This window comes from Pan troglodytes, chromosome 17 (assembly GCF_028858775.2).
Source record: "Pan troglodytes isolate AG18354 chromosome 17, NHGRI_mPanTro3-v2.0_pri, whole genome shotgun sequence".
NCBI lineage: Eukaryota > Metazoa > Chordata > Mammalia > Primates > Hominidae > Pan > Pan troglodytes.
The window spans coordinates 72,258,657-72,283,623 of record NC_072415.2 but is presented as its reverse complement, the minus strand read 5'-3'; the positions used below and the strand labels follow the sequence as shown (position 1 = coordinate 72,283,623).

The 24,967-nt window shown below is 32.6% G+C and overlaps 1 protein-coding gene across 27 annotated transcripts in view; it reads right to left on the bottom strand.

The window, feature by feature from the left end:
• The window catches only part of RELCH (RAB11 binding and LisH domain, coiled-coil and HEAT repeat containing), a 119,961-nt gene that overhangs the window by 70,219 nt on the left and 24,775 nt on the right, over positions 1 to 24,967 (bottom strand). For 16 of the 27 annotated variants that reach the window (XR_010151970.1, XR_010151968.1, XR_010151973.1 and 13 more), the window contains exons 3-11: positions 15,842 to 15,913; positions 15,676 to 15,731; positions 15,453 to 15,566; positions 9,443 to 9,646; positions 9,246 to 9,337; positions 8,337 to 8,630; positions 5,672 to 5,747; positions 4,524 to 4,619; positions 4,351 to 4,374 (exon numbers count right to left, since the gene is read on the bottom strand). Coding sequence is in view for 18 of the 27 variants with exons in the window: in XM_054672095.2 (XP_054528070.2) it covers positions 4,351 to 4,374; positions 4,524 to 4,619; positions 5,672 to 5,747; positions 8,337 to 8,630; positions 9,246 to 9,337; positions 9,443 to 9,646; positions 15,453 to 15,566; positions 15,676 to 15,731; positions 15,842 to 15,913 (1,028 nt within the window). In the remaining 9 variants the exon portion in view is untranslated. The remainder of the gene's footprint in view (positions 1 to 4,350; positions 4,375 to 4,523; positions 4,620 to 5,671; positions 5,748 to 8,336; positions 8,631 to 9,245; positions 9,338 to 9,442; positions 9,647 to 15,452; positions 15,567 to 15,675; positions 15,732 to 15,841; positions 15,914 to 24,967) is intronic. The other 11 variants (XR_010151974.1, XR_010151972.1, XM_001144840.6 and 8 more) reach the window with 3 other exon arrangements.

Below are 24,967 nucleotides of genomic sequence, written 5' to 3'. Positions count from 1 at the left end.
GCTATAAATACCTACATTAAAAAAGATCTCAAGTCAGTAATTCAATATCTTATGGAACTACAGAAAGATCAAACTAAACCCAAGGCCAGCAGAAGGAAAGAAATAATAAAGATTACAGAGATAAATGAAACATAGACTAGAAAAACAATAAAGAGAATTAACAAAATCAAAAGTTGGTTTTTGAAAAGAGAAACAAAATTGACAAACGTTTAGCTAGACTGACTGAAAAAGAGAGAAGATGCAAATAACTAGGATCAGAAATGAAAGCAAGGATGTTAGTACCGACGTTACAGAAATTAAAAGATACATAAGTTAATACTATGAACAACTGTTCATCAACAAATCAGATAATCAAGATGAAATGAACTAATTCCTAGAATCACAGAAATAACCAAACTGATTAAGTAGAAAATCCCAACAGACTTATAACAAGGAAACAGACTGAAGAGTTCCTATACCCTATCAAGCCAGCCTTAGCCCAATACCAAAACCAATACCAAATACCAAAACACAAGATAAGAAAACCACAGAACAGTATCCCTTATGAATATAGACACAAAAATACTTAACAAAATACTAACGACAGATCCAAAAGCACATTAGAAGGTTTATAAACCAAGGCCAAATGGGATGTATCTCATGAATGCAAGGGTGGTTTAACATAAAATCAGGCAATGTATTAATAATGCAGGCATATGACAGTAGAACGAAGGGGGAAAAATCACATTATCATCTCAACAGATGCAGAAAAAGCATGTGGCGAATTCAATGCCATTTTACAATAAGAATATTTAGCAAACTAGGGATAAAAGGAAACTTCCTTTATATGACAAAGGGCATTTATAAAAATTCTATAGCAAACATCATAGTCAATGGTGAAAGATTGAAGCTTTCCTGTAAGATCAGAAACAAGGCAAGGATATTGCTTTCTCAAAACATTACCATCCAAATTGTATTGGAAATCCTAGCCAGAGCAATTAATCAAGAGGAAAAAATAAAAGCCATCTATATTGTAAAGAAGAAGCAAAACTATCTCTCTACGTGCAGATGACATGATTCTATATATGTAGAAAATCTCATAGAACCCATAAAAAACGATTAGAGTTAATAAGCAAATGCAGCAAAGTTGCAAGATTTAAGATCAACACACAATGACCAGTGCTGTTTTGATAAACCAGGATAAACCTTTCCCTTCTTGAAAAGAAAATTAAAAGAACAATTCCATTTACAATACCATCCAAGAGAACAAAATACCTAGGAATAAATTTAGCCAAAGAAGTGAAAGAATTGTATACTAAAAACTACAAAATATTACTGAAAGAAATTAAAGATCTAAAACAAAAAGACATTCCATGTCCATGAACTGGAAAACTTAATGTTGTTAGGATGACAATACTCCCAAAGAGATCTACAGATTTAATGTAATCTCTATAAAACTTCCAATGACCTGTTTTGCAGAAGTGAAAAGCTGAGCATCAAATTCATGCGGAACTGCAAGGGACCCTGAACAGACAATAGTGAAGTGCAGTTAGAGGACTCATATATCCCAATTTCAAAACTTACTACAAACAACAGTTATCAAAACAGTGTGGTAGTGGCATATGGCTAGACATACAGACCAATGGAACAGAACTGAAAGTCCAGAAATAAACCCGAAGAATCTAGGCCCAACTGATTTTTGAGAAAAGTAGCAAGACTATTCAAAAGAGGAAATTTTTTATCTTGAACAAATGTTTCTGGATAACTGGATAGCCATATGAAAAGAATAAAGTTAGACCCTGTTTTACTCCATATATAAAAATTAACTCAAAATGAATCATTGACCTAAATGTATATAAAAAATGTTTTCTTCTAATTGTTTTATAGCTTTAGCTCTTATATATATATCTATATACATATAGATATATATATCTTCTATAACATTGATTGACTTGGCAATGGTTTCTTAAAATTGATACTTAGAGCACAAACAACACAACAAAAAAATAGATAAATCAGATTTCATAAAAATGGAAAACATTTGCCCATCAAAGGATATGCTCAAGAGTGTAAAAAGAAAACCTACAGGATGAAAGAAAATATTTGCAAATCATATATATGATAAGGGTTTACTACCCAGAATATATAAAAAACTCTTACAACTCAAAAACATGAAGATAAACAATCAAATTTAAAAAAGGTCAAAGGACTTGAAAGAATACTCTAGAAGCTAGCAAAACTGACTGCATGTGACAGAAGCTCAAGGACAGGAATAAAGGAATTTTCATTGTAATTTTCATTTTTTTACATTAAAAAAATTACACCATGTAAACATATTAATCAAAACATTAAACCCTGTTTCTAATGCTTTATTTAATCAGCTAAGATATTACTAAGTTCAGTTTACTAAAGAACATTTAAATTTTATTTAAATACCAATAAAAAGGCTTTTGCTGACAAGAGAATATATATCAAACTTGAGAAATAAGAAGTCAAAATATTAATCCTTCAATCACAGGAGTTTTATAAAAATGTAGATTTAATGCTTAAGCCCTGGAGTTTGAGGCTGTAGCGAGCCATGACTGTGCCACTGTACTCCAGCCTGAGTGACAGTGAGAGAACCTGCCTCAAATAAAAAAAAAAACCCCAAAAAACAAAACAAAACAAAAAACCAACAACTCTCTCTGTTTCCCCATAGAGGGAGATATATATATATATATTTATAATAAGAAACAGGTGAAATATTAAAAAGTAATTCAATATAAAGAGATGTAACTAAAAAATGTTTTGTTCTGTTATGCCCAGGGATTGATTTTAAATCACTCTAAGATATATTTCATTATTTACCAATTTAATTTTGAGGAAATACAATTTCATTTTATTATAAATGGCAACTTTTCTGATAAAACATACAAATAATTAAATGAACAAAGATAGATGATCAGTTTTTCATGAAATATATATTTAATTATAAAAAATTTAAAATCAGCCAGAAAAGTAAACATCATACCACAAATTAGTTATATGTGTGCATATATGTATATAATCTGTATGTATAATGTAACTGATTACTGATGATGCAAATTTATAAATATTTCATGCAGTACAATCATTTTAGTGGTAGTCTTTTATGATAATATGAAAAATTAAAATAAAAAAGCTAAAACTGAATTTCATAATAATTAGGTTTCTGTAACACTCTAAAGATGATATTAAGGAAATACAGTAAAAGGGATGCAAACATTAATGCATTACATGGATTATGTTACAAGCTAAAAAAGGAAAAGAAGCTCAAACACCATTCTGCCAAGCAGAACTGCAAAACAATCTGAAATTGGACACTGATCCTTCAAGACATATAAGACTTTCCATACTTATTAATATCTTATGACTATTTTAAAATAATTAGGTAAAAATAAAGCCATCAGTGGAAAACCATCTAATTGTTTTTATTAAAAATACCTATGGGGATAAAAAATTTTAAAGCTCTACATGTTTTCTTGAGGATCAGTACAAATTTCTTATGCTAAATGGATAATTGAAAATAAGCTTTAAATGGGTTTTGCCAATGCATTATGTACCTATCATACTGTAGGTCCCAGAAATTATGATTGAATCAGTGGTAAATATTAAGAAGATAACAATAGAAAGTTACATGACACACTCTAAAATTGTCTTCGTTTATTCTTTATAAAATTTTTTTGATCTAAAAATTTTATATCAAAAACAGAGTTCAATAAAATAATTTAAATTATCTGCAAACATCCACTGTCACTTAAATGAGATTATAAATAACTTCCCATTAATCTTTTATTGACTAAATATAACTATATTTAATAATAATTTATAAATAACAACCATAAAGATAACTTCCTATAGTGTTTATGGATCATAACATAGGCTATGTGGACTCAAATATATTTGCAAATGTATTTTGGATACTTAAAGCATCTGTCAATAACCAACCGGTTAACTGCAAGAAAAATAAAAAAGGTACTTTAAAAAGTTGTTGCAGTCAATATTACAACTATCCTATTATAAGAGAAATGTGATTTATTGCCAAACATGCATAATAACACATTTATAATCGGCAACTACAAGTACATTTATGACTAGTGTTATATTATTCGTCCTGACTAGTTTTATATTATTCATCCCTGTTAATTTTCAATACAAAGAGTGTCCATTTCTGTTGACATATGAAGCATATCATACCAAGAGCACAGATAATTAGTTAACTGGTAATGTAAAAACCAGACAGTGTTCATGGCACATAAATGGACCTACAGTAATAGTTAGTGCTGCAGAAGCTAACAATGCTTTAAGCAAAATTGGAAAAACATGAATACCATGCAGTTTTACTGAACTCACCTGACAGAGGTGTAAAACCATTCTCTAGGAGCAGAGATGCATGCACAAAAGTAAGAATATGATTGCAAGTAATAGACTTTAACAAAATAAAAATATAACACTCAACTTCAAAATGACAAAAAATGGACAACATGATGGGATTACTGGGACGAAAAAACTTTTATGTGCCTTACCTCTCTCTTTGCCAATAGCACATTGGGAACAATGTGTGGCAGGCAGCGTCCCAGCATTAACATAACGCTTTTTTCACTGTCTGCAATACGAGACACCTAGAAAACCAAAGAATTAATAAACAATGATAGTGGAGAACTTCTGTGCATACTAATATGGAAAAGTTCATTCTTTAGGCCCTGATATCTCTGCCCTAAACACACATGCAATATTTTAACTTATGATAACAACAACAACAACAACAACAACAGCAGCAACAACAGCAACAGTGCTCCAATCAACATCCATATTTCTTTGGGCTAGAAACAGATTTAAAATACCATTAAAATCAAGGGTGAAGCCAAGGAGGCCTAATAGGCTTCATTTCTGGGAACAAGTAGGGGTAATAGCACAGGAGTAGGGCAGCCTCAATGTTTGTTTTTGTCTTTGAAGAGATGCTCACAAAGCTACAACCATTAGCTACAGTGATAATCTGTACAAAGAACTTGGAAATACAAGGGGTAGGCTAAGGAAGGTGATCCAGTCTTACAATGAGGATTGCCAGAGTGCATCCAAACCATCCTCTATCTAGCTCTGTGATATTCTCAATGACATTGTGGAACAGAAGCCCATGGGAAGTCAAGTGAAATGAAACACAAAACAGCAAGAAAAGGAGGAGTGAGTACACAGGTAAGAAAAAACAGTAATAATAAAATACCCCCTCAAAACCAATCTGCAAAAATAAATACAAAATAGTTGAGAAAATCTAATATGCAAGCTAATAAACTCAACTATTGGACATAACCACTCCTAATGAAATGAAAATAATAGAGTAATTTAAATAAACAATTAATATATAAACAGTGTACACTTAAGTTGGTTTTCTGAATTATATCTAAGAGATGCTGTCATTAAACATACTATTAAAAATAGAGTTTATAAAAGGTCACTTTAACGTTAACAAAATGTTAATAGAAAAAACAGAAATAATCAACTACTTTCCTTAAAAGTTTAAAATTTTAGGAACTATATCTTAGAGCATTATTTTACATAATGGATTTGCATTTGAAATACAGTCTTATCACAGATGCTTCTGTAGAAGAGAAACTTAAAAAGAAGAAAAACAGTAGAATGTTTTTAAAAAGTTGTGGAAATAGGTGGTATAATTTACCTCATATCCTAAACGACTATCTGCTGACATTCGACAAAAAGAGAGTAGTGCTTGATGGAATGCAGGAGACAATTTCCTAGAAGAAAATGTACGAAAAAGAGACAATATCAAATAATTACCAGTGACATTTAAGGAGAAATTTAAGTTATGTATTATAACTTCCATTCCAGCATTAATCCTACCCCACAAAGCTAACCAGATTTCTGAGCCACCAGTGACTTGAAGAACACTTCACTGGAGAAACTTATACAGGTCACTTAGGAGAAAAAAAATCAACAGTAACTGGTGTTCTTGCAGTAGTTTGATGTTATGTGAAAAAATGGCATTTATAGTTAGTGGATCAAACCTAAAGTGCTATAGTAGATCAATGCCTATAGAAATGATCTGAAAATCTAAAATGAGGACTTTCTCCAACCCCAATTCTCTATGGTCCCAGAAAGGTCAACACAAAGGTAAAGTGGATAAAGGTTGACCTGGTATATTGCTGAGAGGAATTAAAGCTTTGCAGATATATATAATGCTAATGATAAATCTGAATATTAGAAAACCACAAACAACAAGTCTAAAGATAAATGGAGGCACAGCTCATTCAATATTCATGATACATTTTAAAGAAAGTTTCTGTTTGCAGCTGAAAATATTAGCCTATTTATGTTTAATAAAGGAGGTTAAAACATTTATATTTCTAAAACACCAGTCTCTATGCAGTATTATTCATAAAATTATGACTATGAGTTGTACTTTATGTCTTAAATCTGCAAAGAAAAGGCTAACACCAAAAATTAGATAATAAAGCTTATTTAGTATACACCACAAAATGGCGCTCAGTAATTTCTATGATTATAGAGTACTGTATCAAAGCTTGAGCCTTTTGCTGTTTTATGCTCCTCTCATATTCCCTCAGAGGGGGACCATAATCCTTCCACTTGCCCAAGTCAGAAACCTCAAATCAGGCTTGATCCTTTTTTTTGAGATGGGGTCTTGCTGTATTGCCCATGCTGGTCCAGAACTACTGGGCTCAAGCGATCCTTCCATCTCAGCCTCCTGAGTAGCTGGGATTAGAGGCACATGCCATCGTCCCTGGCTTCCTTCCCTTTATCTTCACCCCAAATCCATTCAATCTTTTAACTTCTAATAATCTTGCAGATCCATATACTTCTTTCCCTTCCCATTACCAATGTCTGAATATAGAACAGGCCTCCATCATTTCTTACTTGGGTTCTTCCAACATATACCCGTATAGTTTCCTTGCTCCCAGTCTTGCTACCTTCCAATTACCTCTAGCTCAGAGGACCCTTTCTAAAGCTTAGATAACATCATGTCCCAACCTCTAAAATGAATTAATGCAAGCTTACATGACTTCTTAGACTTTGCTTACTTCTCCAACTTCTATCCTTCCTTTCACTAGCATTATTTGCTTAAGCCTCACTAAACCCTTCTTTGTTCCCCTAAAGCACTGTTTCATTTGTGCATGTGGGAACACTCTTTCTTTTACCTCTTTGCTTGTTAACTCTTACAATAGTCTTCAAATCTTGGATGACACTTCTATGAAACTTTCCTGCTCTGAAGACTAGGTTAGTGCCTTGATTACATGTTCCCAAAGCAAGTTGAACTTATTTTATTATACTACTTTTCATACCTTAGTGTTATTTCTTGTCTGTCTCTCTCATACTATAAGGTTTGAGGTTTGGGCCCTGTCTGTTTCAGTTCTGTGACCAACACAGACAGACAGACAGACAGACACACACACACACACACACACACACACACACACACACACCCCTACTATACACAGAAGAAGTTGTGGTTCATGAGTGGAAAGCTTTATTTAAATAAAAATCCAATACTTCTTAATAATGGGGACCTGTAAGTCTGAAGCAAATTAGTTGTACTTTTCTATTATATGCTCATAGTAGGCATAACATCTCTCTATCTAATAGGAAACGAAGTATGACCTTGTGGCTGAAAATGCACCATAGGATATTTGTAAGAATTAAATGAGTTAGTATACATAAAGCATTGAGGATTCTGTCTGACATATAAAAAGAGCTCAGTAATATTCCTTTCTTAAAAGTATTTTTTAATCATAATCTAAAAGTTTTAAAATTATATTTTTGTCCCCTCCACTAGGAAACATAATCACAAAGTGCAGGGACCATGGTTTTTGTCATCTGTGAGTTCTGACACCCAATATAAATTAAACATATGAATTAACAGAATACTAATGATGTAATATTTGTAATGGAAGCAGACACAGGAAAAAAAAAAGTAGGAGCAAAAATTATTCCTTCTTTAACATAGGCAACTACGCAGCATCAAAATATTCCTCTGAGTCTGATAACGACTAAAGGATAGAGAAAAAAGCACTGGGTAAGTGTTTACAGCACATAGTAATAACATATTTGTTATGGGTTTAAATACTTAGCTAAGATAGAACCTAGCTCATTGATGGGTAATTCCTTTTTGATTTAATTTAATTTAGTAACTAATAATTTTGTGACTTTTTTGTGACAACTACTTTGCTATGTGTTAAGTTCATGTCAAATATAAAAATTAATATATTTGATCTGCAAAAAAGCAGTTTAAATAAAAACAGTAGCTCTTCCCGTTTGACATGTACTAAATAGCTGCAAGATGCATTTCAAAATATAGGATGCATACTAACCTATTAGGTTTATCAAAATGAACTGTGTTTTTACTTGATAGAGAAGAAGGTGGCATTCCTTCTCTTTCTCTCCTGGGGAATGAATCTGGGGAATTCTCTTTAGGAATAGTGGAATCAGCTTCATCTGATATTGAAAGATGGATGTCTGTGTTTTTTCCCTTGTCTGAACTATTTACATCTGGATGCTGTCCACTGTCCTCAGAGTCTTTGTGGGGCAACTGATCCAAAGGAGGCTGAACAGAGTCACAAACTGCTGGGATGGCAAAGTGTTCATTTTTGAGGAAGTCCATTTCACTGTAGAAAGAGAAATTAAGAGAAATCACCAGAGGACAACTGTATTTTTGAAAACTAGCATAAATCTCATAATGGGTTTAATGTTTTAAAAGCATATTTAAAAGTATTAGTAGCAAATGATTGGCAAGTAATAAATCTTTTTTATGCAATATTCACTGATGCTTCATATACCTAAAAATGTAGCTATAAACTCAAGAATGAAGCATAAAAATGGCCTTAAAAACCCTGCTTTTGATTGGCACTTAAATTTCTTTTATTCATTTGCAAAGTGGGATAACTTCCTCAAACCCACAGGATTATTATAAGAACTAAATGGAATAATGAACAGGAAATATGTACAACACTAATATGAGGGAGAAATCAAAATATCTTATTTCTTAGTTCCAAGACATAATTGATTGTAAGATCACCATATCGATTTAGTAACTTGTTTTGGGAAAAAAGACCTATTACTATTTTAAATACATTAAACAATTACAAAACTTTCTTTCAGAAGTATTAAAATGTGAAGCAATTATGCCTTACAACTGGAATATTGTTTCATATATTTGCATAACTTGCCAATACTTTTAAACACCTTAAGAGGATTTTTAGGAATAATGATCAAGTACTAACCTTTTAAGTCTTCTGATTTGCTCCATCAATGACCATTTCTCACTATTTAACAAACTAATTTTATCTTCTAATTTCTGTACTAACATGGAGTTCTAAAATCAAAACAGGAGAAAAACAGAAACTCAAGATCTCACTGTATGCTTTTACATAGTTTAAATACTTTCTGTGGACTTAACTAATTAGTTGCTATCTCTCACCTCTGCAGGCTGGGGAGTTTCAAGAGTTGGAGGAAGGTTGCTTATAATTGGTGTAAGGGCCTCTAATTCATCTTCTTCTACTCCACTGGCCACATCTACAAGATCTTTTCCAGTTACTTGATGATTTCCAAAATCCCGGTAGAGTTGCAATAAGTCTGGAGGTTTTGGAATGTTTAATCCTACATCATCCCATAATTCAAAATCCTAAAAGATAAAAAAAAAACATAAAAAATCTTCGAGGAAATTTTATCTTACATTTTTGAAATTCATATTATTATTGCTAATATCTTTTTTTTTTTAAGATTGGTTTTGCTGTGTCATGCAGGCTGGAGTACAGTGGCACAATCACAGATGGCTCACTGTAGCCTCAAACACCTGGGCTGAAGTGAGCCTCCCACCTCAGCCTCCCAAGTAGCTGGAACTACAAGCACCCGCCACTATGCCAAACCAATAAAAAAAAATTTTTTTTTGTAGAGATGGGGTCTTGCTTTGTTGCCCAGGATGGTCTCAAACACCTGGCTTTAAGCAATCCTCCCACCTTGGCCTCCCAAAGTGTTGAGAATACAGGTGTGAGCCACCACAGCCAGCCTCTGTGAATATATTGAAAACCCAACATAATCATAATTTTGTTATAATATCAAAGTGTATGTTCCAAGTTAGTAAATAACATTCTTACATTTATTTTACACTTTCCAGTATCCAATATTATTCTTGTAAGTTTCCTGACCTTCTAGATAAATAGGTTTAATTGTCTTAGGTATCAAAATGTTACACAATTTTTTTTATTATATCTCTTAAAAATATAAACTCTCTTTGTTTTGTATTAACTTTAAGCTCATAAAACATGCTCAAATATTTGCATGACATCATAAAACATGTCTAGATTAAGGAAGTCTCAGTACATAAATTGTACCTATTATTTATACGTTATAAGTAAACTCAAATCATTAATTTTGTTCTTCTTTTATTACTCCAACTTAATACATATTAGTGTAATCTCTAATGGGTAGGGAAACAATTTAATCTGCATGTCTTCTTGCTGTAAATGTTTGAATATAATTCATATTATTAAAAATACTTCTGGCAATTTTCAGAATCCAAATAGCTACTCTTCAATTTGTTGTGTATTAAAACGTGTTCAACAGTTTTATTAACTGTAACAGTTTTATTAAAAGTACAAAAAAGCATAGCAACTTAAGCATTCTGTAGAGAAAGATCTTTAGAAGAGCTTCATAAAATTGCTGACTAATCAATTGCATGTAAATACACTGTCTCACCATTCTATCTTCCTTTAATATATCATAATTTAGTACTAATTTGATAGATTATAACCTATGAGAACCTCTAAGAAATTGGCATATTAATTTGAACATTCTAAATGTGATATTCTTAATCCTTTGACGATTTATTTGAATGATGAGATAGCTATTATTGAGGACTAACTCTGAGGTAGATATGAGTATTACAAGTGGGGGCTTTAGAGAAAACCAGAGGAAGTATGAAATTTGTATCTTTCTCCACTATCACTGTTACAAATTAATTTGAGGGAGGCTTAAACTGGTCATCTGTAAAATGAGTAAAATATTTATTATCTCTTAGGGTTTTTGTAAGGATAAATTAAATGTATATAAAAGCCTTAACATAGTGCTTGGCCCACAAGAACTAAACAACTTTTAACTTAAAAAAAAAAAACTTATTAAATGAACATTACACATAATTCAAATGTCCATCTATCTATCATTCATCCAAAATTTAAGACGTATCTACCTTGAGCTTAGAACTAGAAATAATTTCTAGTTGCTCCATATCCTTGCCAAAACTTCATACAGTCTTAGGTAAACATTCTAATTAATGTGTTGTGGTATCTCAATGTGATTGAATTTGCATTTCTCTAATGAATACAAATGTTGAGAATCTTTTTCACGTGCTTATTTTCCATCCATATAACTTGCTTAGTGAAGCACCTGTTTAAAATTTTTGTGCATTCTTTTAAAAAATAGATTAATTTTCTATTATTAAGTTTAGAGAGCTCTTAATAAATTTTGGATATAACTCCTTTATCAGATATGTTACTTGCAATATTTTCACCCTCTCGGTCTTAAAAGTGGCTTCCAAACAGCAGAAGTTATTAATTTTGATGAGAGCAAATCTGACAGAGAACATCATGCTTTTTGTGTCATATCTAATAAATCTTTTGCCTATCTTCCAAGCCTGCAGTGATTTTTTTTTTCCTGTTTTCCTCTAGAAGCCTTACAGCTTTTTAGGATCTATATTTAAGTATATGCTCCATTTTGAGTTAATTTTTGTATATGGTATGGTTTGATGTTTATTTTGTTTAGGCAAATGGTTCCATTACCATTTGTAAAAAAAAGACTACCCTTTCTGCATGGAAGGTATTTTGCATTTTGTCAGAATTCAACAGATCATCTATGTGTAAGTCCACCTCTGGATTCTATTCTGTTTCATCAATTTATTTGTCTATATACCAATATGACAAATAATATCTTTACTATAATATCTTTTAAGACTTGAAGCCAGGTAGTTTAGGTCCTCCAAATTTGTTCTTCTTTATTAAAGTTGTTTTGGCTGTTTCCTTTTCATATGAATTTTAGAAAAAAATCATTACTTTCCACAAAAATGCCAGTAAGAAGTGAGATTTAGATTTCATTGAAAATACAAATCAAAATTGTTACCTTGACAATATTGGGTCTTCTGATACATGAGCACAATATCTCTTCATTTAAATCTCTTTAATTTATCTCAATGTTAAGTAGTTTTCAGTGTAGAAGCTGTCTGTCAGATTTATTCCTAAGTTATTTCCTATTTTTTAATACTATTGAACATGATATTTTAAAAATTTGATTTCCAATTGGTTGTTGCTAACATAACATATGATAGGTTTTTGTATACTTACCTTGTTTCCTACAACCTTGCTAAAATCACTTAGTTTTTGTACCGTGTTTGGAGAGTCTATAGGATTTTCTATACACATGATCATGTCATTGGTGAATAAGGACTGTTATTTCTTCCTTTCCAAAATGTGTGCTTGAATTACTTTTTCTTGCCTTATTGCACTAGCTAGAATCTTCAGTATGATGCTGAATAGAAGTAGTGAGAATGAATGTTCTTGTTTCCATCTTCATCTTTCATCATTAAGAATGATGTTAGTGTGGGATACTATGCAGCCATAAAAAAGGATGAGTTCATGTCCTTTGCAGGGACATGGATGAAGCTGGAAACCATCATTCTCAGCAAACTATCACAAGGACAGAAAACCAAGCACTGCATGTTCTCATTCATAGGTGGGAATTGAACAATTAGATCAATTGGACACATGGTGGGGAACATCACACACCAGGGCCTGTTGGGGCATGAGGGGCTGGGGGAGGGATAGCATTAGGAGAAATGCCTAATGTAAATGACGAGGTGATGGGTGCAGCAAACCAACATGGCACATGTATACCTATGTATCAAACCTGCACGTTGTGCACATGTACCCTAGAACTTAAAGTATAATAATAAAAAAAAAGAAAAAGAAAAGAATGATGTTAGTGATAGGTTTTCTATAAATGTCCTCTATCAGTTGGGGAAATGCCTCTCTATTTCTAATTTCTTTAAAGTTTTAAAAGAGAATGGATGTTGGATTGAGTCAAATGCCTTTTCTGCATCTTCTCAGATGATTATATGATTTTCTTTTTAATATGATCAATTACAATGACTGATTTTTGGATATGAACTCAACCTTATATTCCTGAGATAAACCTCATTTGGTCATAATGAACTGTCCTTTTAACATTCTGTTTAATTTGATTTGCTAAAATGTTATGTATAATTTCTATATCTATATTAATAAAGGAAATGAGCCTGTAATTTTATTTGTTTGCAGTGTCTTTGTCTGGTTTTGATATCAGAAGTATGCTGGTCTCATTGAATGAGCTTGGAAGTATTCCCTTATCTTTAATTTCTAGAAGAGTTTGTATTACTTCTTCCTCCAATGTTTGGTCAAATTTGCAAGTGAAGCCATCCAGACCTGGAGTTTTCTTTGTAGGAGTATTTTTAAGTACAAATTTTATTTCTTTAATAAATATAAAGCCCTTCAAATAATCTATTTCTTCTTGAGTGTGCTTTGGCAGTTGTCTTCTTATAAGAAAAGTTATTCATAACATTCTTTTATTATTCTTCTAATATAAGTAAAATCTGTAGTGATGTAACCTTGCTCATTGTTGATTTTGGTTATTTGTATCTTCTCTCTTTTTCCTAATCAGTTAGGCTAGAGGTTTATCAATTTTACTGATCTTCTCAAAGGACTACTTGTTTGTTTCATTAATTTTTCTCTATTGTTTTCTGCTGCCTGTGTCATTGACTTATGCTATCATCTTTATCATTTCCTTTCTTCTACTTACTTTGGGTTTCACTTGGTTTTCTTTTTTTAGTTTCTTAAGGCAGAACCTGATTTCACTGATTTGAATTTTTTTCTTTCCTTGTATAGACATTTAGTGCTATGAATTTCCCTCTAAGTGCTATTTTAGTTATATCCCACAAATTTTGATATGTTTTGTTTTCATCTTCACTCAGTTCAAAATACTTTATAATTTCCCTTTTAATTTCTTTTTTAACTCATGCGTTATTTGGAAATAACTTTGTTACTAATTGCTAGTTAATTTCACCATCTTAAGACTTGTTTTATAACCCATAATATGGTCTAACTTTGTAAGTGAACCATTTGAATTTAAAGAGTATGTATTCACTGTTGAAGGATGAAGCATTTTTATAAAATTGTAATTATGCCCATTGGTTGATAACATAGCACAAGCCTTCTATATCCTAAAAGATTTTCTGTTGACTTGTTCTATTAATTATTGAGAGAGCATTGTTGACATCTCTAATTTGATTTTTATTCGAGAAGGACTAATCATTTACACTTACAGTGAATACTGATAGAGCTAGGTTTTAATCTAACCATTTTATTATCTGTTTTCTATGTATTCCGTCTATTTTTTGCTCCTCTTTTCCTCTTTTTCTGTGTTCTTTTTGACCTCTCAATATTTCTCACATATTCAAAATCTTTCCTATTCACTGTTTAGTCGATCATTTAAAAAACATGATTAACCTAAACTATAGCCATAGTATAGCATTGTATAATACTCACGTTAAATATTAGTTTAATGTCTCTTACATAGCACATGTTCAGTGACACTACCATTGAATAAAAAATAACTAGATACTTATTGCATTTAATTTTGCCAAATATATTCTAATAACTGAGGGGGTAACTGAACTATCTTACTCAGAAAATTTCTATTTTTGCTAAAGGATCTATAGGAGATTTTATGAACCAACAGAATAATCTTGATTTAAAATGATGGCCTTCAGATTCCTAAATAATAAATTCACTGGCATTTACTTTTTTAAGGTGTAAGATTCAAACCAATCCATTACCACTAAGAAGTCAAAATATTCCATTTGAGAGATGACACTAAAATAAGACATCTTTTTTGCTTAAAGAGATTTTATCAGGAAAATAATAATAAAGTTCTAAAATTGGCCCCTATTCAGAGAGATACAGCTGATTTTCTCACTCTCATTTACAATATACTCTCTTAAATACTGTCATATATTTATCTAACATCTTAATTGTTACAGTGCAATTGAGGAGGTTTATAGTTAAACTGGATTTATAAGTACACAAGAACCTACACTATAAAGTATGTCTTTAAAAAGCATACTTTATGAATATATGCAAAAATGAGTGGACTATATAGTCACTGAGGAGTAGTAAAAAGGAATCTAGAAAGAATGAAAAGTCTTTATGTAGAAAGCAACAGGGAAAGAATAAAGTCTGTAAGCTAACAGAATTAGCTTCAGGCAAGAGACTGCTGTTTCTAGTAACTAGCCTTGTAGAATTTTACTATATATATAACTTAAAAAAAAAAAAAAACGAAACTACGTAAAAGAAAAAGTGAATTATAAGTGTAAAAAAAATCACTGTAAAAACAAAAAGTAACTTTACCTGATCATCGTTTTCATCTGAAAAGGTTATTGATGTAAGCTTATAGTTATTCTTCAATAAAAATTCATTGACTAAGAAGTTTAGAGCTCTCTTTTCAAGAGGTTTGATTGGCTCCTGGAAGCAAAATAAGAGGCAAACAGGAAATCATAAGTATTCCTCCTTCAATATTTATGTTACCATTTAATGTGGAAGATTAATTTTACATTTGTCTTCCGTCACCCACCTGAATTTCAGGACTTGATTTGTAATTTTTTCGTTCCTGTAAAGGAACTTCATGTTCTGGTGGAAAAAAACATAAGTACTATTTTACTATTTTACATTTTAAAATATCTCAGCTACTTCTACATTGTCAAAGTTGAAAAGTCTCAAAAAAGTTTTATGTACACCACCTGCGGCCTTTGTCAGGTTGGCTCGGAGGGCCTGAATGGTCTCCTTGGCTTTCCGTAGTTCAAACTCCAGGACTGGACAGGGATTTGGAATAAACACACACAGGCATCCAACCAAGAAAAGGGAAACAAAAATTAAAAAATAAAAAGCAAGGATGGGTATGAAAAAAAAATACAATTTGTATTGAAAACAGAAAGCATGCAATCTTTATGAAACTTGTGAACGCATGCAGCAGAGTTGATTTGCAAGCAAACTGGTGAATGTTTTCCATAGTTTTAGAAGAATTCAGGGGGTTATTATCAAATGTTCTAGCTGTCTGACAAGGAATAGCTCTATTTAAAAATAAAATCTATGGCATACTCTCATTTAGATAAATAAAAATATTAATAATCTGGGTACTTCTGCTTTATTCAGTCTAGGTAAGAAATGTAATGGATGTGTTCAGGTGACATAATTTCAGGGGATAAGGTAAAAATTAGATGAAGCCCAAGCAAATATTCTTAAAAAGAAAAACTTAGGGTTTTTTTTTTTTACAAAAGTTAACTTAAAATGCATTGTCTAGAATAATGTTATAAATCAACGTATAGAGACGTTAGTGAATAGTTCCCTTCATTAGGATGTTGAAGGAATATGGTTTAAATATTTAACAAATGTCGTGATGCCTATAAATTTTTCTACAAACAAGAGTATGTTTTCTAAAAACAAACACAGATACATCAAACACATATCAAAAAAAACATAAAAATCCAAAACCCCAAGGGTTTTATTTTTCATTTAGAGCCACAGGATAGAAACAGTTTCACTTTTAATTCCTAATTAAGATAATTCTATAGAAAATGAATGTGTACATTTCTAAAAGTATAGTTTTCTAAGGATACTGAGTAGGATTAAGTAGAATTTCAAAGTTTCTGATAACTCTTCTAATAGATTTGTTCATGTTAAGAGGTACTAGTGAAACTCAGGATTTCTCCTATTATCACAGAGTGTGATTATGACATAAATATGAATATTGAGGAAACATTTTAATAAGCTCTTTAAAATGTTAGACTTGAGAAAAAATATATTTCTGAGAAGTAAAGCTCTTGGAAAATTAAGTGATCTTTGCCACAAATGAATATTAAGAAATTACAGTAGTTAAATCATTCTGCATAAAAACTGGAACTGAAGGTTTCATCTTAAAGATACAATTTTTTCCTAACTGACTAATACACATAAAAAAGATGCCAAATGAGATGTTATCAGAGCCACAGCTATAAAAATATATGGAAAAATTAGGATTCACTCAGTTTGCACATTTTCAATAAAAACAAGATGTAATTGAATCACATCTAGTACACAAAGGCCAATTATTTTGATGCACAGAATTTAACTGCAGCAACATGGAAGCACCACTAAAAATCAGATGACATCGTATGTTACTTTATGTTTTTTGGTAGTCAGCAATGCTGATCTGCAAAGACTTCTGTGCAACAAAGTTAAACATTTTCCTTAACATTTACACTTCCGGAAACTCTTAGAGTTGCATTGAAGTAAGATTGGACACATTCAGTGTGTAAGTACAGAATAGGTTTACACAGCATGTTGGTTTACTTTTTTTTTTTTGTTTTACATTTTAAAACTCTAGGCAATTGATTTTGATTTAAAAATATCTAACTGTATCTTAAATAAATATATATCATGCTTTTGATATCACTTAAAATTTTCTAAGACATTACAGAACAATTGCAGATCAGAAGTGCCCTACGCCAGAATGATAGAAATATGAAAAAAAAAAAAAAAGAAAAAAAGAAAAAAAAACTGGTTAAAACACAAACTGGGAAAAAACTCAAAATGCAATTGGTGAAAGTTTAGGTGACCAAGAGTAAAACACTGAATGATTAAGGCACAGAAAGCCAGAAAAACCCATGTCAGACGGCAAGAATTTATATTTTTATGCACATCTACATACATATTGCCAAATGTCATTAGAAGTTACCAATACTTTGAAAAGATAATGCTTATCAATATGAATTCACTCTGCTGCATGTTTCTTAATATACAATATAGACTTTAAAAGACAAAGGCGTATGTTTGAATCTATAGTACATTTCTATAAAGGCATAATATGATCAAGTAATTGCAGTTACATGAGAAAGTTTCAAAAGAAAGGTTAATAGCAATGTTGTATTTACAGATATATGAATGTATCTTCTTTATTAGCATTAGATTAAAGCTAAAAATTAATTATCCTGTAAAGAAAGACATTGTGCGGAACAACCTTGCAAATATTTTTCAAATATTGTAATTCTTCCTAAAAATATTTGAGGATATGTATGTTTATTAAAAATGCTGCAGGAATGACCAACCAAGTGGCTCATAGTCCAACTCTGCTGAATACAATTTTACTAGAACTAAAGTAATAACTGCAAAGATGTAGATGTATATTAACATCGCATATTATAATCTTACCAAAATAGTTAACACTTAAAAGTCAGTATAAGCAACTCCAGATTAGTTGAAACAGTTATTTCTCAAACTGCACTGGATAATACTGTAGTATATTAGAGGCACTTGAGTGCTTAAAGATTATGCTTTCATGACTTATGAGATGTACAACTATGTGGAGACACCAAAGGTGGAATGTGAAATTTCAAAGTAGAAATAAAATATCAATACTTTGTTGTCCAACTCAATTCATCACTAATATTATCTTGAAATGCTTGCTAGACTTAGTTCTTTTTGGCCCACACTCAAAACATTGCTGTATTTTAAAAGATCTTTTCCATAACACTGGTCTGAAGAAGTATTTTTTCATTCCCATTCTAGTTCATTATTGATGAGTTCCAATCAATAGGTCTGAGTCATCTATTTTGCTATGTAAAATTGTCTTCTTTCAAGTCAGAATTTTCTGGAATTTTTTTCCTGACTATAAGGTGATTTGAAATAACACTTTCCCATCTTTAATACTTATTTTAGTATCCCAGAACAGTTGTAAGAAAAGAAAAAATTCTCTTTTCAATTTTCATAAGAATATGAGTTAGAATAAAAACCCGTCCCTAAAATAATACAAAAGTCCTAAGGCAGTACTATCATCACCTCTACTAGGTTTAGAAAATTCTCCCTGCCAATTATAGACTTGAGAAACTTAGTACTGTTAGGCATGACTTAGCAATAAATAAGTGAAAGCAAGATGCAATCTCCATAGTTTGTAGATACTTGTTTTTCTATATTCAACTTGGTGGGAACAAAGCATCCTCTTTCCCACAGCCTTAAAAAAAATTCTTCCCACTATTGTTCTTTCTGCTTGAGTTCCTCTATCACTCATCTCAAAGTTGGTGTTTATCCATGTATCATCCTTAGACATTTTCTTAATTTACACACTTCACTGGAATGACTTTCACTCTGGTGGTTTTAGGTTTCACAAGTACTCTGAAGACTGCAAAATTTAAAAAATCTTTTCACAAGACACAGACCTACCCAGTTATCTCCTGGACATGCCCACTTGAATGTCTCATAAATTACTAGTTCAATATTATCTATGGATTTCATCATCTTTCTTTCAAATGTGGTTCTCCTGCAGTCTCTCCAATAATGGCACCATTATTGACCCAGTTGGCCAAATGGGAAACCTGAAGATGACTATTCACTTATTCCTTGCCCTTACTCTCACACTAATTAAATGTTTAAGCCATACTGATTCCAACCTTTAATAACTCCCGAAATAACCATTCATCTACACTGTCTCTGCAATTGTCATAGTTCAGACTTTTATGACTTAATATATAAATTACTACAATAACCTAAAACCCTAAAGACTGAAAAATCATGCAGAAAACCATGATTTTCTAAACTTATCTAACCATGAAACTCTTTTTCTTTTTTCCCACTTTTGTTTTTTCCCTATGAAATGAACATTCTCATGAAATACACTTTTAGCAATGTTAATCTAAAGATAAAACCCTCCTTCTCCAGCCCACTAAAATTTAATGAACATATAATCACTTTTATTTTTAGATTAAATATAACCACCCACCACAATGATGTATTCTTTTTTTCTCTCTGAGCCTATTTTAATTTCATGGTGACGAATAACAAGAAATCTATTTTCAAAATGCTATTTATCTTCTTTACAGCCTTGTTGGAGCACCTATGCTATTTTAAATCTGACAAAATTATGAAATAAGATTTATATATGGTTTAAATCAAGAAAATCAAAATGTACTCCTAATAGGAAGGAAAAGATTTATCTGTACCTAGGGAGAAACATAAAATTAGAAGCCAAATAGGCTTATTTAATCCTGATAAAGCTGGATATGGATGCTGCCAGGCCATTACCTAAGAAATGAGAAGGCTACTTCTAATCCAGGGGACAGGGACAGGTGATCCTACAGCAAAAATCTAAAGACCATTTTAGAATGTCTACTAGATTATGTAAACTTCCTAAAGGCTTCATATGTCTGTACTGTTGACTGTTGTTCCAAGAGTAGCATAATGCTTGAACTATAGAGAGGGCACTCAGCAAATACTTGCTGAGTATGAATGGACATTCCGATACTTGATATGACATGTGATAAATCTGAAACATTAACTGATCTTACCAGCATTCAGGAATGTCTTTCCCTACAAATCAGAAAGCATAGTTCTAGTTCTCCAGATCTCAAAACAGAGTTAAGGTGTGAACTAGAGAAGTAATTCAGTAATAGAGATATGAGAACAAATAAACTCAGGGACTCTGATGCTAAAAGATGGATCTTGTGAACCTGAAACAGGAATATAGGGGGGTTCTAAAATCAACAAGGTCTCTATTACCATTTCCAACGTACTGAACTTGTATCTGTATGACAGATATAGACATATTTCAGACAAATTCCTGAAGAGCAGAAACGTTATCTATCTTGTATGTCTACATAGAAACCTAACACATAGTACCTAACACGTAGCAGATGCTTGAAATGCCTAAAATAAGTTAAATAATGGCTATCTCGATATTTAGAATACAGATATCTCTTGTTACCTTTAAAAAAAACTAGAAAATTGAAGAGGTACATTGTATATGCACTAAGTACAGTAGTTTTGTTTAATAACATAGAGAAAGGCTTTTACTTAAAATGAAAAATCACCTATATTAAACTCATTGGTTTGGTGTCTGCTACTACTTAAATCATTTTATATAAAAATGTATGCTTCATATGAAAAATAAATTGAGAAATGGAAAATATCTAAAAAAGTTTTTAAAATTTTACTTTTCTAAGAAAATGGCTCTGTGAAATAGTTTCATATAAGAAAGACAAGAATATGCTATCCACATGAATATACAGATGGGTCAGAACTACAGCCTGGTACTAAAAGATCTATTGTGGGCTCTGGAATAAAACCTCTATGTGATACATCCTGATCATGCCCCTTACTATATAGAAGCTACTGGGCAAATTTCTCAACCTTGGTATAAGCATTAGTTTTCTAGGCTTATAGAAACTATAAACCTAAAAATGACCTATTTTGCAGCATTCCTAACAAGATTAAATAAAATATTTTATATAAAGCACCTAGCATAGTGCCTGGCATGAAGTAGGTACTTAATAAACATTTGTTCCTTTAGAGATCCCTTCCTCTTTGAAGGAATATGTGTAAAGATGTGAAAAAATAACCAGACTTTTAAATCTAGGAGAAAGGTGGTAAGAATGCTGCTGAAAACAAATCTAGTATCTGTCTCATAAATTAACAGCTGATTAAGGGTTAGAGGAGACCCTTCATTTGCCAGGTGGGTAAACAGACTCATTAGTGTGTTATCCATAAGCTCCTTCTACCCAGCATTGCTATAGGAAAATAATACAGATGTTTGTTCTTAGATGTCTCTTTATTCTTCTTCTTTTTGCCTCATATCATAGTAACAGACACAGTTTATTCTGTTATCCTACAGAAGCTTATTTCAGAGCTTCTGCCAATTTGGGTAGATTCAAATGAGAAATTCTAACACTTTAAGTCACAGAAGCTTCAAAATTAAATCACTGGGAGATGGAATTTACAATTAAAAGAGTGGAAAGATTTGAAAAATCTGCAGCCTGTCCATGTAAAGATTGAAAACGTATGTTTAGAGAACAAACAAAGGGTGTGGTAAGTGGCCATTTGATAAGGATATGAGTAGAAGGAAGCCAGGTAAGACATCAAGACAATGGGAGAAAGACCTTGAAGCCATTGCAGAGCTCTTTCAGGCTGTCCCTCCTATCACAGGCCCAGAGTTCTAGGGGGGTAGAGTAGTTTTGGGAGGCAGGACCAGGGTGCCCTCCATGGTTTTACTGCTCAAAATCCCCTCAAAACTCTGCTCCCTGCATTCTGGTGCAGTACTCCTTGGCCACTCCATCTATGGCTCCAGCAGGTCCAAGTGAGGCTTGTGGTGCAGCTCCAGAGGGGGCAAGCAGTAAGCTTTGGCAGCTTCCTTGTGGTGCTGACTCTGTAGACATGCAGAGTGTATGAGCTGTGGGGCCATGGCAGCCTGCACCTAGATTTCAAACAATGTATTGGGAAGCCTGGGGGCCCAGGCAGAAACCTACTGCAGGGTCAGAGCTGCCACAGAGTCTCCATCAGAGCAATGTCAAGAGGAGCTGTGGGAGTAGGACCACTTCTGAGACCCAGAACTGCAGAGCTACCAGCTTGCAGGAGTAGCCTGGGAGAGCTGCAGGCACAAGACTCCAAACCATGAGGAGTTAATGAGGTTTACATGTAATTCAATGGCAGATGAAAGACAATTATCTTTTCCCAATTACTGGCCTTTTGATAGGCTTTTCAAGTAAAAGCAAAGAGTCACAATCTTTTTGGAAATAGGAATTATGATTAATTGAAATTTTTTTTAAAAAAGTTTCATCTACACACACATTTGGTTCAATAATAAGCCACGGTACATGAGCACTAAAAGACTGAAAGATATTCTCTTGGGATTATATATGCTCTTCTTCCTCCTTTTCCCATTGAACATGAATCACAGCATTTATTTATATATGAGCACAGTACAGCAATTAAAAGTTATTTTATTTCTCCAAACTTAAGAGAAATAGTATATTCTATAGGTTAAAAATGTAAGGTCTGCTGTCTTATGATAGTCTCAAATTAAAAAAAAACAGGCCAAAACTATCACATATTTAATACATTTCACTCCTAGTTGTGCAAATCTGAGGCTTATCCAGGTCCACTACCCTTTGCTCATTGTCTCTCAAAAAGCATTTAGGTCAGACAGAGAATATGAACCTTTTTACTCTGCCTTCTAATAAAAAGTTACACAGGGAAAGAAAACGTTATGGACACAGTGAAATTTGGTCAGAGGAACTTCTATTTTCTTCTTCTCTTCTACCTATATTGACATAAATAGAGATTATACCAAACAATTAATGATCTTTTTTTTTTTTTTTTTTTTGAGACTGAGTCTCACTCTGTCACCCAGGCTGGAGTGCAGAGGTATAATCTTGGCTCACTGCAACCTCCACCTCCTGGATTCAAGCAATTCTCCTGTCTCAGCCTCCTGAGTAGCTGGGACTGCAGGCACACGCAACCATGCCCAGCTAATTTTTGTATTTTTAGTAGAGATGGGGTTTCACCATATTGGTCAGGCTGGTCTCGAACTCCTGACCTCAGGTGATCGACCCGCCTCTGCCTCCCAAGTGCTGGGATTACAGGCGTGAGCCACAGCGCCCGGCCTAATGATCATAAATTTATGCTAAACATTTTGCATTTATGTCAGTTTCCCCCTAATTAGAAGTACTAAAATATCTAAATAATGAAAATAAGAATAAACCTCTTCAATTTTACTCAATCTAAAATATAAGTTTTAATAAGGAAATTAAAGGAAAAAACATAATTATATGGATAACTTCTGGGTAGGAGTTATTTTTTAATATGTAACAATTTGTACAATAAAACTATACAACACTAGATATAGTCTCTAAATAAACTAAAATGCCATATATTTTATAATATAAATAGCTAATATATATAACAAGTGCTATTTAATGAGTGATACAATTAGGATAAATTCATCCTAAAATTTGAATTGTAAATGTTTAGATATTACCAATGTGATTTGCCATTTAGATACAGTTGTCAATAAATGATGCTCATAACTCAACCATGATTTGACATGGAGAGCCACATTAAACTATTCTAGTGATTTCCCCATTACATGGATATTCTGCTATTATTTATATTGCTGAATCTTCTCTCAGAAAAACAATTACATTTTTTTCTAACTCATATAACACTGTCTGAGATTTTAAAATATTCAATATCTCTAGTCTTGAGCAAGGAATGAAAATCATTTATTGGAATGACATTTTAAATTAGATCAAACCTAATCTTTCATGCCAAGAGGTAGCAAATAATAGTCAATCGTAGACTGTTCCTGGGCTATGTGGATTTGAATCCTAGCTCTGCTACTAAGTCTTATATAATTTCTCTCAGAGCCTCAATATCCTGGGGAGAGGAACAAGATAACAATTCTATAACTCAGTGAGTTAATATAAATTTAGAACAGTGTTTAGAATGGAACAAATGTTATATAAGAATTAGCACTCTTTTTTATTCATAATGACCACGAGGGTTAAGCATTTGGTATGTTTTAAAAAACTTGTCCCAGTAAATGGAAGAAAAATTCAACAGAGTTGGTCAAAACAGAAATCACATTATGGGTATTCTCTGACCCCATATTTTTTTCACAGACCGTGTGTGTCCCATGTGGCATCCCTTTTGTTCCAGAAGTACCTACCATTTTGATGGAGCTCAAGATACCCAACTGATGTCTGTCTGCTTTCTCCATCTCTCTCAAAGCCTAAGTCTTATGAAAACTACAATTCCTGCAAGGCACTCAAGAATGATTTCAATGGCAGACAGACACAGACTTGAGGCACGAGAACGGTAGCAGATATTTACACCCAAGGAGCCAAGGCTGCTACGGGGTGAATTCCAAAGTGGACCCCTAGCAAATTCCAATGGGGCTTATCTGGTGTAGGCAGAACACAGGGTACAAACTGATCCTCTGAAGTCCCTACAGATCCAATGGCGGTGCCTAGAAGGCAAGACTGGTATGGGAGAGAGGATGGGGGGATGGGAAGGGAGAAAGATTGAAATGAGCAAGCAAGCAATTAAAAAGGATGTTGTCCTTC